The 16,884-nt window shown below is 39.9% G+C and overlaps 1 protein-coding gene and 1 long non-coding RNA gene across 2 annotated transcripts in view; one reads left to right on the top strand and one right to left on the bottom strand.

Annotated features, from left to right (window-relative positions):
• Positions 1-346: 346 nt before the first annotated feature.
• LOC120438303 overlaps positions 347-16,884 on the bottom strand; it is a 37,379-nt gene continuing 20,841 nt past the window's right edge. The window contains exons 5-8 of the mRNA XM_039608714.1: positions 11,983-12,321; positions 9,107-9,445; positions 6,628-6,966; positions 347-1,599 (exon numbers count right to left, since the gene is read on the bottom strand). Coding sequence (XP_039464648.1) covers positions 1,568-1,599; positions 6,628-6,966; positions 9,107-9,445; positions 11,983-12,321 — 1,049 coding nt within the window. The 3' untranslated portion in view covers positions 347-1,567. The remainder of the gene's footprint in view (positions 1,600-6,627; positions 6,967-9,106; positions 9,446-11,982; positions 12,322-16,884) is intronic.
• On the top strand, positions 6,361-11,886 carry LOC120438368. Its single transcript, XR_005611846.1, has 3 exons — positions 6,361-6,396; positions 6,996-7,002; positions 11,759-11,886. It is a non-coding gene; the product is annotated as an uncharacterized LOC120438368 (long non-coding RNA).

Below are 16,884 nucleotides of genomic sequence, written 5' to 3'. Positions count from 1 at the left end.
CATCGCATAGTGGAACAAATTCTCTTCTTAAATAAAAATGAAAAAGGGTTACCTTATGCATCATGTTTTTTAATTTGCAAGTTCATAAGCATTTTCCTTTCCATTTCACAATCAATTCTGCCCCAGTTCAAAAATATGTACAGGAAAATTTGCCTATTATAATATTATTTATAAATATACCCATCTAGCGATTAATTGCATAAGTACATGGAGGCAGGACCTCACGGCAGAAGCATACTTCATAATGTGCATTATTATATGTATGTTATATGTAACGTGCTATTTTTCAATTATTGTATTTACCAACATCAAGAAGTCACAAGCAAAGAAAGACCACACCATGGTGCATGTTCAAACCAGGAAGGTTTGCTGGTCAAAATTATTTATTAAACAAATAAACAACATTTTTTAACACCAAAAAATACACGTTCAAAGCAACACAACAGCAGCCCAATATGAGACAGAATTCCACTCTGTAGAGTGGGCAATCATAATGAAGCAGTTGGTTTTATTTTGTGGGTTCAAGCTGCTCTTCATATTTTTGGCCACCAGATGTCACCAGAGAGGACTGTGTTGAGGACAGTGTGTGTGTGTGTTTGTCTGAAACCATTTTTTTCTCACTCTGTTCTTGTTTTTGCATGATCTGTTTGGTTGCGAAGTGACAAAGGCTATAGTTATAGTGTGTAGTTGTTGTCTTATTTTGTGTGTCAGATATACTAGTGAATATCATAGTTGCTCAAAATAGCCACCAAAGGCATGTGCTGTCTCCACATGGAAAACTGGACTGATCCACCTCCTGCCTTCAGAACTGCAGGGTTTAGGCCTTTGGTGATCTCCTCTGTCTTATAGTGGACAGAAACTCTTTTTGGAGTGGCACAACTAATTTGTGCCTTCTTAGTTAATGCAGCACACCTGATTGTTCTGTGAATAGTTTTAAATGGTTATATAAAAAATGCCTGAGGCCTTGGCTGTATTTTTAGGTCAATGGTACCACACAACTTTATTGTTTGCAAAATTTGTGCATAATTTTTAGAAGTGTACAATTTCTTTTTGCAATTCAAGTTATCAACAAGGTTTGTTAAACATGTTTGTGGTTTTGACAGTAAAAGCCTTGTTTCTACTTGGATTTTATGTTGTCTGCATTTAAATCAATTGTGCTAATACAGTATGTCAACATAAAAAATAACAGGAAATTCAGACATGTGAGTTTGTGCTGAAAATAATAATACCAAACAAGGCAAGGTAAGAAGTTCTTAAATGTGAAATATAGACGGAAAATCTAAAGTAGCCAAAAGTGGATAATTAAACCCTGGACCTCAGAGGGTTAACCTTTACATTCTGCTCCTATTTCATAAGACCCCACCAACATAAAAGAGCTCTAAAAACACCCTTCTGATTCTGAGATTAGAGCCCATAAATTCATTTATGTTTGTAAAACAGCTTGACTTTGTGTCAGTAAATCTCATGAACAGCCTGAAAATGAATAAACTGTACTTCGGAGTCACTGACAGACTCGTCTGAGTCTGGATGTTCAGGAAAGTTCATTTATGTCCTCAGATCGTCTGACTCACAGTTCATCTGTATGTCCTCCTGTCTGACCTGCAGGTGAGAAACAGGTGTGAGGTGTCAGCTGTCAGTGAAGAACAGAACAGAATCCATTTGGTCTTCTAGTTTAGGAGATTGGGTTAAAAAAGAATTGATAACATATATAAAGTGAGAAAATGTCCATACTGATGAATTTTTTGATTTGTCTTTTAGAATCAGGAAACAGATGATCTGACCAAAATTGAAATTTTGTTTTCATCAACAAAAATAAAATATATATGAAAATAGAAAAAATAGTATTTAACAGGTCTGACAGCCTATTCAGGGTCAGAGGTCATGTTGGGTTCATCCAGCTGTTCTATTGACTGTCTATTGACAGGTCTGTTGACCTGTTTGGCTGCAGATCTGTAAGAGCTCATCTGAGACTTTTGGAAGGACAAATCCTTGAGTCTCTGAACATGTTTGTTTATTATGAGTCTGAAACTGCTTACAGATCAGTAACCCTGATCAGCTGGTGTCAAAAAAGCAAAAGTGCAGCAACACAGCTACAGTATAGATATATGCATTACAATAAACACTGCCTGTATTCAGACAAATTGCTAACTTACCGTATTTTTCTGACCATAAGGCGCACAAGATTATAAGGTGCATTAAGCAAACAAAACAGTCAGATAAGTCAAACTTTACTTAACTAATCTTTTTGCTTCCTCTACTTCTGTACCATTAATGAATTAATGTTGAATTCTCTTGCGGCTGCTCTTTTCCTGTATTGTTGCAGTATATTAATGACTAACCTCATATTGTGGATGGATTACCTCAGTTTAAATTTGGTCCGTTTACAGCATCTCGACATATGACTGCATTTGTCTCTCAAGTTAACTTTTATCATGTGGAAAAACGTTTGCGTTCATTAAGCTTCACTGTGTTTATATTATGCTAACATAGCTGTGTCACTAGTGATCACGTAGAACATTATTATATACTAGCTAGTACAACTTCAGCAACCTTGAAAAAGTCACTGCTGTTTAATTTTCTGTCTTCATTTCTGTCTAAACTGATAGCAGAGCTGTACGTTTGAGGGTTTTTTTAGAAATCTTACAGAAAATTCGACCTCTGTTAAATGTAATAAATTCGATTTTCATGGATGTTAAACTTAATTGTTACATGTTGATAATTTTATTAAAGATGAAAGAATTTAGACCGTTTTTAACTTTCAGTGATGCCGCAGTGTTTGTTTGACTTTGGGACTTGAAGTGGACGAGGTTTGGACCCAGATTACTCAGAGTCCACAAGGCTCCTGGCTACAGTAGCCATAAAGCTCAGACAATCCTTTAAGCGGTTTTCTTAGAGGTCTTGGAGGTCAGCAAGCACAACCATAGAAGGTGCACTGTCAATTTTTGAGAAAATTAAAGGATTTTAAGAGCGCTTTATAATGCAGAAAATACGGTAGTATGTCAAACGGAAGTCTGTTCCTTCGAATATGTGTTCCAAGTATTTAATTCCTTTAAAACTTCAACCTGGGAAGTCAATCATACTATTCTTTTGTAGTATGTCTGAGTTGTTCCTGATAGGTGTTCATTTGCATGGGATTAATGAAGAGTGTCATTTTAAGAAACTCCCATCATGCTGTCAGAGAAGAGCTGATGTTGATGCTTTTAAAGCATTCATGTTGTTTGATGTTTGAGATGAGAAATGGTAGGTCTGAAATCCCTAGATTATAGCAAAGTGCCTTTTCTACAGGGAAGACTCATCTAAGACGCTATGTTTTAACTACCCTGAGATTAAGTGTAGCTTGTTGGCTATGAAGTAGTTTTGAAAGTTTGGCAGATCTAGTTTAAGGAGCTTGGAAAGAAAAGCGTCTGGACTTCTTTGAGTTGCTTGAAGACGTTTCACCTCTCATCCGAGAAGCTTCTTCAGTTCTAAGGTCAAATGGTGGAGAGTCCCAGATTTAAACCCAGTGGGAGTTTCCCCCCAAAGAGGGACAAAGGACCCCCTGATGATCCTCTACCTAATCACATGAGCCAAGGTGTGAAAGCGGGTGTGGGTCCCAATCAGCCAGGGTTACGGGTGAGCTCATTGTGAAACCTGGCCCCACCCTATCATGTGATTTCCTGAGGTCAGATGGCCCAGGATGTGAGTGGGCGTTAAGGCGTCTGGGAAGGGATCTCAAAACTGGATCATAGATGGCAGACAGTTGGTGTCGTAAACCACCGCCTCTGTTCAAAGATGGTCGCTCACAGTGGACGTAAATGGCTTCTTTCACTCCTCTTTCAAACCATCTGTCCTCTCTGTCCAAAATGTGAACGTTGGCATCCTCGAAAGAGTGACCTTTGTCCTTTAGATGCAGATGAACTGCTGAGTCTTGTCCCGTGGAGGTGGCTCTTCTATGTTGTGCCATGCGCTTGTGAAGTGGCTGTTTGGTCTCTCCGATGTAGAGGTCTGGGCATTCCTCGCTGCACTGTACAGCATACACCACATTGTTCAGTTTGTGTTTAGGAGTTTTGTCTTTAGGGTGAACCAGTTTCTGTCTGGGTGTTTGGAGGAAACTCTCCTGAGTTTCTCTGATACACCGGCTACATAGGGGATGACAACGTTGTTGCGTCTGTCTTTCTTATAATCCCTCGCTGGTGTCTGGTCTACATTCATAAGGGATATTAGACAATAGCTTGATAAAAATACGGGGTCTTTGCTGGGTTTTAGCAGGAGACTAGTGTTTGCAGAACTCATATTTGGTAGTAGTAGCCATTTTCTTTGATTTCCAGCAATGCTCTGTGAAAAAATGGAGCCAGAATTGTCCAGAATTCTTTGAGGAATCCTACTGGAAAGCAGTCTGGACCTGGAGCATTATTATTGGAACTACTTATCAGAGGTGTGACCCCATAAACAACTTCCCTTAACCTGCTGGTCTGGAAGTCCAGCAGTTCATCTAAACAAAAGGCACTTAGACTAAAACAGATATAGATTAGTTTATCCCACCATAAAACAATAAGAAAAGGTACGACCTCTCCCATGCTCCAAGGGTGTGCGTTTGAATGCCAAAACACTCTGGAATGCACACAAAGTCTTTGCAGACTACTAAGGATCACACATCCTACCACTACACAATCGATTATACACCTTTTAAGCATATATGGTTAAATATTTCTAAGCATAAATGACAATCAACAATATAAAACCTGACAGATTACTATTGCAAAAACGGTAATTAGATTACTTTTACTTTCCCGTAAGCACGCTGCGTTACTGCGTTACTAAAACCATGAATTTTTGGCGAGAGTGTCTCATGACAGTGACGTAAGCGAGTGCGACATTCGTGACAACAGCTGTGTGCAGATCAACATATCAAGTACGGGAGAGAGTATGAGCGTGCAGCGTTTAAAGCGTGGAAGTACTGACCTTACTTTGAGTTTGCACACCTGCACCAGGGCAAACCTCCGCCTACTCCACTCCTGCATTACAGGTGAAAATAGAGCAACAGCACCGCTAGTCTTTGATTTTATTTATTTTCTGCTGTGTTTTACTTGCATCTATTTGAAAGACTGAATGTAAACATAAAAAAATATATATTTTATCTTATTATTATTATTATTTATTATTTATACTATATTTATATATATATATATATATATATATATATATATATATATATATATATATATATATATATATATATATATATATATATATATATATATATATTTATATACTTATTATTTTATGTGCTGGAATGTGCAGAAAATAAGTTTAAATGTTAAACAAATTTCTTCCAGTCAGAGAATGTTGCATATAATTTAATGTTTGCTTGATGCATAAAGTTAAAATGTTAAAGTTAATAAAACAAGTTTTAAAAAGAGACTTTTCCATTCGATTACATTTTGTATGATGGATTATGCAGAAAAAGTAGAATTGGGCTGAAAGATCTATCGCTTTATCACCTATTCAGGTTGTAAACCATGTTTTTAAAAAGTAACTAAGTAACTAAGTAATTAATTAATTTTGAAAATAAGTAATCAGTAAAGTAACAGGGTTACTTTTTGGGGGAAGTAATCAGTAATTAGTTACTGATTACTTTTAAAGTATATTATTACAGTATAAAACATCTGTATGCCTGAAGTTAAACTGGCTCAAAGTCTGTTTCATAACAGAGTAACAGTGTCCTTTAGCTGCTCACTCTGATCCAACCTTTGGTCTCTAAGGAAGAGGCTTCAGGGAGATGTTTGCTACGTTGGACTGTAGGACCATCAGAAATGTGTGCAGTAACAAAACAGGCAGCACTGAAAGGAGCTCTAAGCTCCTAAGACCCAAACTCTTCCACAGCATGCATTTTTGATTTCTCTTTTACATTTGGGCTGATTGGGACTGGATGAATGTAAAAAAGAAGAATTATTAGATTTCTTTTTTTTTTTAACTAATTTTTGTTTCTAAGAAAAATGAGAGCCACATATGAGGATATTCGTTCAAAATTTCAACAGAAAAGTAGCAATATAATGTCCTCGTAAGTAGATATCAGGCCCCTGTAGAGCAAATTGAGTATATTGGTCTAAATAACCCAAAATGTGATGTCCACATATATGGACGGCAGGTCCTAGGAGGTTAAGTGTTTGTGTTGTTCAGTGATTTGTGCACAACAACAAAAATGGGACCTCTCTCATCCATCAGTCATCATGTGGACATTTTTCTGACACACTTTGAAGCTGATGGACGTTTTGTGTCTGCACTAAGTACGTTTTCAGCAGCTATGGCACCGGCAGGATTCACTTTCACAGACTCACAACCACCAACTTCACCCCTCCCCTCCCCCTCCAGCTGTAGCCTTTAACATTGAGTTTCCCCACACATGTTTACAGACGAGTTAGAGAGCAAGAGAAGAAGAGACTGATTCATAAATGTCTTTGTTTCTGCTCTAACCTTACCCAAACAATGCTGCTCTACAACTCTACACTACCAGCCACAAAGACAACAGCTGGAGAAACATCTGTCTACCTCTGACATCCACCAGCTCATCCATACAACAAACAAACATCAACAACCAGGAAGCAGCTTCACCTCTGATCACACACACACTCAACTCTACTCACTCACCTGGAGGAACAACAACAACGAGGTAGATGATGCTGATGAGCTCCCATGAGTCTGTTTCTGCCATGAAAACATGACACTCGTATGTTCCAGTGTCATTAATCGTCACATTCTTCAGAATCAAAGACACGTCTCCATCCTTCATCTGTCTGTCTTGCAGATCCACACGGTTCTTAAAAGATGGATGCTGGTCATCTGGATCAAAACGACCATCCTGGTATAAAAGCACATATTCTGGCACCAGGTCAGCTCTAGTCCAATAAACACCTCTGATGTTGTTGTTTGGAGCTCGACATGTCAGAGTGACGTCCTGTCCAGACTCTGTTATGATTGTTTTCTTATCTGCAAGAGGAACAACACAGAGCAGAGAGGTTAAAGGTCAAAGTACAATTATAATCAGAATGATTGACTTTAAATATTTTATTTCCTTTGAGATTTTTAAGTCATGTTGGATTTAATGAACCTCTGAACATCCAGCAGGTCACCAGTGACCCACTGAGGGGGAATTTTAGCCTCATGCTAAACATGCAAAGTGTCAGAAACTACAAGATGTTAGCTTCCACAGAACAACAACATATGTTGATAAGGATTAAAATATTTTAACATTACCTTTTAAGACTGATTCAGGACCACTGTTGGTCAAGTTACTTGAAAAAAGTAATCAGTAACTAATTACTGTTTACTTCCCCCCAAAAGTAATTCCGCTACTTTACTGATTACTTATTTTCAAAATTAATTAGTTACTTAGTTACTTTATAAAAACACGATGTACAAACTCAATACCTAAAAAAGAAATCGGTTGTTAGAGCCAATCTATTGCAAAATATTTTTGATACTGTTTCAGTTATTATATTACATGTTTGATTTTGTATAATATGTTGTTAGAGAATAAATGCTGCACGTTTAATTTGTGTCGGGTAAGAAAACATTACAGCGCATGTGTGGTAGCAGGTTAGAGTGAGCCAGGACGGCAATGGAAATGTGTGCTGTAGCAGCAAATAGTTTTTTGACCGTGACATCTTTTGTTTGTATGTACGAGTCAGAAATAAATCTGAACAGCTCGCATTAAGAAGTGAAAGAATTATTTTTTTAAGCTTGGGACAGAAATTCGCCACTACATAGGTCTTTCAGCTCAATTCTACTTTTTCTGCATAACCCATCATATAAAAATGTAATCAATGTAATCTTTTTAAAACTAATTTTATTAGCTTTAATATTTATATATATTTATATTTATATTTAATATTTTATGCCTCAGGCAAAAAATTCAATCTGCAACACTCTCTGACTGGAAGCAATTTGTTTAACATTCAATCATTTCTACAGATTTCACAAATGTAAAAGTTAAAATATTTTTTTGTGTTTACACTCATTCTTTCAAATAGATGCAAGTAACACACAGCAAAAAATAAATTAAATCAAAGAATGGCGGTCCTGTTGCTCTATTTCCACCTGTTTAGCAGGAGTGGGGCAGGCGGAGATTTGCCCTGGTGCAGGTGTGGTGCATCCATCATGTCAGTGGAAGAATCCGGGAGTTTCTCTGTGAATTTCACATTACTGTGGCAGCGTACTAAATGTTTGCTCGTAGGTTTGTTCTTCATTTTTAAACATTTGGACATAAATAAGTGACATAATATTCAGTACTTACTTTTAAAAGTTTACTCTAAGGCTGCCACACTTCAGCCATCCGCCATTTTTTTTGCAAAAAATATCCACACCCACCGCAGCTCAAAGAATTGTGGGATATGTTGGGATACAAAGTCTACATTTGAACCAGCCATTTAAATTCAGGGAAATGAAGGGCACATTTGTCTGCCGCATTTGGAGGACTCTTCGAATTAGGACAGCCTTTGTCACGTCCCTGTGACGTAATCAGCGTTAAAATGCTTGTTTTCCAAATGTGCTTTTGTTTAGTTTGCCTGCAGTAAAAAGTTGAACATAGTCTATTGTCTCATCGCGCTTCTTCTGCCAATATCAAAGGATTGGTGAGAGATCTATTCTCTACACTATGGACTCAGCACTGGTGACTAAAACACCTACAACCTGTGCCACCGATAATCACTCAAAAAGGGGGGTCCTGCTTTCGAAGTTACTTAAAGCACTTGAAGAAGGAAAACGGAAATTTGGTGAAGTTAAAGAATAATTTAAAAATCCAATCAGAGAACAAAAGTGGGACCTCTCTCATCCATCATGTGGACATTTTTCTGACACACTGTGAAGCTGATGGACATTTTGTGTCTGCATTAAGTAGCTTTTCACCAGCTATGGCACCGGCAGGATTCACTTTCACAGACTCACAACCACCAACTTCACCCACCCAATGCTGCTCTGCAACTCTAGACTACCAGCCACAAAGACAACAGCTGGAGAAACATCTGTCTACCTCTGACATCCACCAGCTCATCCATACAACAAACAAAGATCAACAACCAGGAAGCAGCTTCACCTCTGATCACACACACACTCAACTCTACTCACTCACCTGGAGGATGAACAACACTTAAGTAGATAGTGCTGATGAGCACCCATGATAGTGTTTCTGCCATGAAGCCATGACACATGTATGTTTCAGCGTCATTAATCGTCACATCCTTCAGAATCAAAGACATGTTCCCATGCTTCATCTTTATGTCCTGCAGATCCACCCGGTTCTTAAAAGATGGATGCTGTTTGTCCGGATCAGAACGACCATCCTTGTACAAAAGCACATATTCATCTCCCAGGTCAGCTCTAGTCCAATAAACACCTCTAATGTTGTTTTTTGGAGCTTGACATGGCAGAGTGACGTCCTGTCCAGATTCAACTGTGATAGTTTTCTCGTCTGAAAAAGAAAGCAACACAGAGCAGAGAGGTTAAAGGTCAAAGTACAATTATGATCAGAATGATTGACTTTAAATATTTTGTTTATTTCCTTTGACATTTGAGTTTTAAGTCATGTTGGATTTAATGAACCTCTGAACATCCACCAGGTCACCAGTGACCCACTGAGGGGGAATTTTAGGCTACGTCCACACTAATGCGTTTTCGTCCACAAAGAGACAGTGTTTTCCTCAAGGAAAAACGCAACATTTTGAAAATGCTCTCGGAAACACGTACATTTCAAAACTGAGCTGTTCCGCCGTTGTGTGTACACTTGAAAACACAGACTTTCTAAAATGATGACACATTTTAGTCATGTGATGCAGTCATGTGACCAATTGAACAAAGTAGATTGCATTATACAGCATTTGTTTTGATTGCTCTCAATCTTGACAACCCCAAAAAAGATTATGCGATGATGACTAAAATTGCTAATGTGGATGTGGAGCGTCTTCAGACAAAAACACCATTTTCAAATCTATCTAGGCTAGTGTGATGTAGCCTTAGCCTCATACTAAACATGCAAAGTGTCAGAAACTACAAGATGTTAGCTTCCACAGAATCAAAAAATGCTGATAAAAATGAACATGGTGTATGAGAGAAAGCAGCCCTCTCAGTATAAGTAGGGATGGGTACTGGTATCCAGTTCTGACATAAATGATAGTAACCAGACCGAAAAGCAGCACACGTTTCAGTGCTTTTTTTTCCTGAGCGGTCATACACTTTGGATTCTAGCCAATCACTCTACCTTTGAAACAATAGTAGGTGGGACTGGGTATGTACGTTCTTTTCGAGCAGAGCTTCAGATTAAAAATGCCCAAGGTGAAGTGGTCCAAGTCTGGCTGTACTTCACAGCAAAAGATGCAAACTCAGCAGCCTGCAACAAGTGCTTTAAGCTGATACTGTGAAAAGGAGGTAACACCTCAAATCTGATGACGAACTTGGTGATGCATAGAGTATTTTTTAAAAGCTGACAAATGCACCATATTTGATAGCTTGCTGCGAGACCTCACACTGAGCACATCTACTGCGGGTGTGGTGCCTGTTATCCGACCCGGAGTTAGCAACATCCCCCAAGAACCCGAAGAGGAGAGTCCTGGCCCCTAGCCCTGCCAGTGTAGCAGAAATGATGACGGATGATGATGGCAGCAGCAGCCGTTCTTCTCTGGGTGAGTAGCTTAATGTTGTTCGTGTGTAATTTACGTTGAGTAGGCTAACCACGTTATTACATTAATGCATGTAGTGAACTAGCAAACACCATCGTAGTTACATGCAGCTGTCTTCTTGTTTGACGGCAGATACTCCCTTCACCCTGGCCAAAAAGGCTAAAATAACCAAAGAAAAAAGTGGAAAACAGTTAAACATGAGAGGTTTTTGGACAAAGTTTGTGTTTTTTTCCATTGTTTAAGCACTGCTTCCAGCCAAGAGTGATAGCATATATGCCCTACAGCTGCAGAAAAGGCTAACATTGTTATCTTTTTACAAAAAAACAGCTAAACATGTAACTTTTTGGACAAAGTTTGTGTTCTCCATTCTTTGAGCACCAGTTCGAGCACTGTTTAAGCACCGGCACTGTTTCAATTCAATTCAATTCAATTTTATTTATATAGCGCCAAATCACAACAAAAGTCGCCTCAAGGCGCTTTATATTGTACAGTAGATCGCACAATAATAAATAAATAATAAATAAATTCAAAAGTACCGGTTAAAACCTAAACGATATCCATCCCTAATTATAAGACACTGTGAGTCTCTGCATGCTGCCTTTATGGAGCTACAGCTGTTTGTATACACTGAACAAAAAGGTTTGTAGCTGTATACTGACTCCTGACACTACAACACATCACACTGACACACACATTACACTTCTTTGTCTCTGCCACAGCTGGATTACAGATATTAAGTGTCTGCACAGACTAGTGTCTCCTTCAAACACTCAACGAAAACTCTGGTTTCTCTTGGTTATATCTGACCTGATAAATCAGAGAAAGTCTGTCAATAACAAAGTTACAAATGAAGTGTAGTAGATGTGCCTGTTCCTTGTCGTTTTAAACATATATATCTCTGAGTTCATATCCTCTGCAAGAGTTTATATTGTTTTATCGTCAAATGTTCAATAAAAACATGTATCGAAAATTCATAATGATGAAAACTTTGTAAGTATCCCAAGTAGTGAAGAGTGTGTTGTTTTCGCAACACAAAGTGATGATCACAATTTGAGCCCATACACACGTCCCCTCCCCCTCCAGCTGTAGGCTTTAACATTGAGTTAGAGAGCAAGAGAAGAAGAGACTGATTCATAAATGTCTTTGTTTCTGCTCTAACCTTACCCAAACAATGCTGCTCTACAACTCTACACTACCAGCCACAAAGACAACAGCTGGAGAAACATCTGTCTACCTCTGACATCCACCAGCTCATCTATTCAACAAACAAACATCAACAACCAGGAAGCAGCTTCACCTCTGATCACACACACACTCAACTCTACTCACTCACCTGGAGGATCAACAACATTTAGGTAGATGATGCTGGTGATCTCCCATGAGTCTGTTTCTGCCATGAAGACATGACACTTGTGTATTCCGGTGTCATTAATCATCACATTCTTCAGAATCAAAGACACGTCTCCATTCTTCATTTTTCTGTTTTGCAGATCCACCCGGTTATTAAAAGATGGATGCTGTTTGTCTGGATCAAAACGACCATCCTGGTACAAAAGCACATATTCTGGCAACAGGTCAGCTCTAGTCCATAGCACACGTCTGATGTTGTTGTTTGGAGCTCGACATGTCAGAGTGACGTCCTGTCCATACTCAGCTGTGATTGTTTTTTCATCTGAAAGAGGAAACAACACAGAGCAGAGAGGTTAAGGGTCAAAACAAAATTATGATCAGAATGATTTACAGGGAGTTACTGACCCTGCACCTCGCGACACAACATTTTTTTCTTTTCCTCAAGGGTCGCAACTTTACTGTGTACGTTGACCACAAACCTTTGACCTTTGCCATGTCCAAGGTCTCTGACCCACTTGGCGAACGCCAGCAGCGCCAGTTGGCAGCCTTTTTGGAGTTTATGACAGGCATTCAGCATGTGACTTGCAAGGTTGGTGACCAGTTGTCACCAACTTTGGAGTAAAATTTGACACAGCTCTTAAAATGGACAAACAAGTAAATACAGTGGTTAGAAAAAGCTTTTTTTAGTTGACACAGCTCTCTAAATTAAAACCTTTTATTTCATTTTATGACTTCCAGAGAGTTTTGCATCCATTTGTGACCACTTGCCTTGATTATTGTAATGTACTTTATATTGGTATTGATCAGACTTCACTATCACGCTTGCAAATGGTCCAGAATGCTGCTGCTCGCCCGTTGACAGGGACACGCAAATGTGAGCACATTACCTCTGTTCTTGCCTTCTTACACTGGTTGCCTGTCCATTTCAGAATTCATTTTCAAATTTTACTGCTTGCTTTTAAAGCTTTAAATGGCCAGGCTCCTTCTTACCGTTCAGACCTTCTACACCAGGGGTGGGCAATTCCAGGCCCCGAGGGCCGGTGTCCTGCAGGTTTTAGATCTCACCTTGGGTCAACACACCTGAATCAAATGAATAGTTCGTTACCAAGCCTTCAGAGAACTTCAGGACATGTTGAGAAGGTAATTTAGCAATTTAAATCAGCTGTGTTGGTTCAAGGACACATCTAAAACCCGCAGGGACAGCGGCCCTCGAGGCCTGGAATTGCCCACCCCTGTTCTACACCAATACACACACCAAAGGTCTCTCGCATCATCTGACCAGTCGCTCCTTGCTGTCCCCATGTCGAAGCTGAAACACCGGGGGGACCGAGCTTTCGCTGTTGTGGCCCCCAAACTATGGAACAAACTGCCCCTCCATATTAGGTTGGCCCCAACACTTGAAATGTTTAAATCACTTTTAAAAACACACTTTTTTTTTCAAATGCTTTTTAGGAGTATTATCTGAATCAGTTTGTAGTCAGTTTGTAGTCAGCTGTTGGTCAAACTTAATCTTTTTACTTTGTTAATCCTATTCATTGTATATCTTGTTGTTTATTTTACTCAAGTTTTAATATTTAATATATACACAGATTTATTTTTATCTTCTTTTTCATTTATGTATTTATTTTATTTATTGATTTTATTGTATGCTTAATGTTTGTTTTTTTAACTGCTATCTCTGTTTAATTATTGGAAAGAACTTTTAAAAATAATAAAGTGCTATATAAATAAAGTTGGACTGGATTGGATGTGGCATAAACTATGTTGCCATGGTCACGGAGCAACGTGCTAACCCGGACGTTCTTGCCTGGTGATCCCTCTTTTATGGCATCGTTGTGTTTTCGGCTTGGTACTTGCCCTCTCTCATCTGGGAGTCCAGGGCCTTGGACAAGCTGGTCAGCGCCAGGTTTGTTTGGCTTGGCCTTTGCAAATCGGTTAAAGACTGGGCAGCAGCTTGTGTCCCATGCGACTAAACTAAACTAAACACTGGGAGCTGCAAATAGTTTTTGACACTGTATATACAGATCCTTCCCAAAAATTAGCATATTGTGATAAAGTTCCTTATTTCCTGTAATGTACTGATAAACATCAGACTTTCATATATTTTAGATTCATTACACACAACTGAAGTAGTTCAAGCCTTTCATTGTTTTAATATTGATGATTTTGGCATACATAACTCATGAAAACCCAAAATACCTGTTTTTAATACAAAAAAAGTCAACCTTCATATAATTATGTTCGGTTATGCACTCAATACTTGGTCGGGAATCCTTTTGCAGAAATGACTGCTTCAATGCGACGTGGCATTGAGGCAATCAGCCTGTGGCACTGCTGAGGTGTTATGGAGGCCCAGGATGCTTCGATAGCGGCCTTAAGCTCATCCAGAGTGTTGGGTCTTGCGTCTCTCAACTTTCTCTTCACAATATCCCACAGATTCTCTATGGGGTTCAGGTCAGGAGAGTTGGCAGGCCAATTGAGCACAGTAATACCATGGTCAGTAAACCATTTATCAGTGGTTTTGGCACTGTGAGCAGGTGCCAAGTCGTGCTGAAAAATGAAATCTTCATCTCCATAAAGCTTTTCAGCAGATGGAAGCATGAAGTGCTCCAAAATCTCCTGATAGCTAGCTGCATTGACCCTGCCCTTGATAAACACAGCGGACCAACACCGGCAGCTGACATGGCACCCCAGACCATCACTGACTGTGGGTACTTGACACTGGACTTCAGGCATTTTGGCATTTCCCTCTCCCCAGTCTTCCTCCAGACTCTGGCACCTTGATTTCCGAATGACATGCAAAAGTTTCTTTCATCCAAAAAAAGTACTTTGGACCACTGAGCAACAGTCCAGTGCTGCTTCTCTGTAGCCCAGGTCAGGCGCTTCTGCCGCTGTTTCTGGTTCAAGAGTAGCTTGACCTGGGGAATGCGGCACCTGTAGCCCATTTCCTGCACACACGGTGGCTCTGACTCCACGTCAGTGTTCTTCGTGAGCCAAGTTAAGTGAGTGCATGCTCGCAGTGGATGAGTATCCTGATGGTTGCTTCTTTGGTATTTTCTCCAGAAAGTAGCGTGGAAGATAAGAGCAGCGAGCATGGGGTGCGGGGACACACAGGATCGGAAGAGCATGGAGCACAGACTTGTAAGTGGAAGACAGCTCATGGGAGTCAAGGGAACACATAGGTATTTATTATTCTGTGTATTATTTACACCACTGTAAAACCCTCTTTAATTTTCCCTGGCTAGTGGACTCTCTTCATTCTTATAGATTTCCTGTTATCCACCCTCCAGCTTCACTCTCCAACCCAGGCTGTGCCCCTACATCAGCCTGCCGGTACATTCACAGTCCGGCCCGCCGGCCCACTCATATTTACTGTAGCAACATTTGTTCTGCTGGCGCTCCTCACCACATCTGGATTACCGGATTTGTCAACAGCCAGATGTGGCTGTTTTTCCATTACCCACGCTGTCTGTTTGCTTTGTAACATCGGACAATGAATCAGGGCTCCTTGAATTAATTAGCTCAGATTCAGGCTATAAGGAGAAGAAGATTCTCCCCAGGGCTTCTCCAAAGGCTGAACTGGGGCCTTCCAACACATTTGGACCCCTGCAGATTGTTAAGCCTGTGTGTTGCCATTGTCTGTTCCACTGTCTCCAGCTGCCACACCACTTTTGGTTTCTCCACTTGCAGATGCTATGCTGGTGCCCGTCTGAGCTGCGATGCCGCAGGACCTCTGGCAGGACACCTGAGACACAACACCATCGGCCCCACAGCCGGCTGCCAGAGATGCTATAGTGCTTCTGAAATAGGATGCTGCCGTCAGGCCCATGGCGGGGCACCCCAGCTGTTTTCCTTCTATCTCAATCAATCGGGCCTACTACCAGAACTTTATTTTACTACCGTCAGAATTGCGGTGATCAGATGAAGTTTGAGGTTGTGAGAAATCTATAACTACATTGATAGATGTGGCTGTTGACTTGCAAGGTTTGGTCCACTTGGACTCTTACTGTGAAGGGGGAAGGAACGAAAGGAAGTGCAAAGTGGATGTGCATTACTTAACAAGCTTGAGAGTTTGCCATGGTTACACTGGGGTTCTAATCAAGAATAAGCATCATAGGTGCCGTCTTTTTTCTACTTTGAGAAACAAAACATATAATAGACTTTGACTAGTCATACAGTCATGTATGCAACTACAAGATAGTTCCCGGGTAGGATGTGTGGAACATGGAAACTTCTTTAATATTGACAAGATAGTGCAAGTACATCAGGATTGCTACAATCAGCATATGCAGCCTATAGATGTAATGTTTGGTGCCAGCAGCTTGGCATCAACTATAAAAGCTGAAACTGTGCAGACTTTGCATGAAGCAAACTGCATAATGTGAAAACTGAAATAAAAAAAAGGTTGCTTTGAATTGTCAGTATGTAGGTAATGCAATGCTTTGATTGTGTTCAGTGATGCCACCAATCTGTCAGATGGAGGCACACAGGGAGGACATCTCATCATCTTAGTGGGTGACAGAAAAAGATTCTCACCGTTTGCATTGTAGTCAAAGAGGGTCAAGAGGGTTGCACTCAGGCCATTAGCCACTGAAACACTGGCCATTTCAGATGGTATTCACTAAGCAATTTATCCATTTACTCTGCATTCTGAACTTACCACTGGTAATGTAGAACATCCTTAACCTATAACCTGTGACACCACTAATCACTCACTGGTTGATGAGTCTAAAAAATCAGTCAGTAAGAAAAGACTGTCTTGAGATAAGCAGCATCAAAGACCTTATCCAAACAGAAAAAATATGAAGCAAGTTCTTTGGTGCAACACAAGAGAGCAACTAGCAGACTGTAGGGCTGCACGATTTTGCATAAAATGAGAATCACG

The sequence above is a fragment of the Oreochromis aureus genome, linkage group 3 (genome assembly GCF_013358895.1).
Source record: "Oreochromis aureus strain Israel breed Guangdong linkage group 3, ZZ_aureus, whole genome shotgun sequence".
Lineage (NCBI taxonomy): Eukaryota > Metazoa > Chordata > Actinopteri > Cichliformes > Cichlidae > Oreochromis > Oreochromis aureus.
The sequence above is the reverse complement of the archived record's forward strand: the minus strand, read 5'-3'. Positions and strand labels throughout refer to the sequence as shown.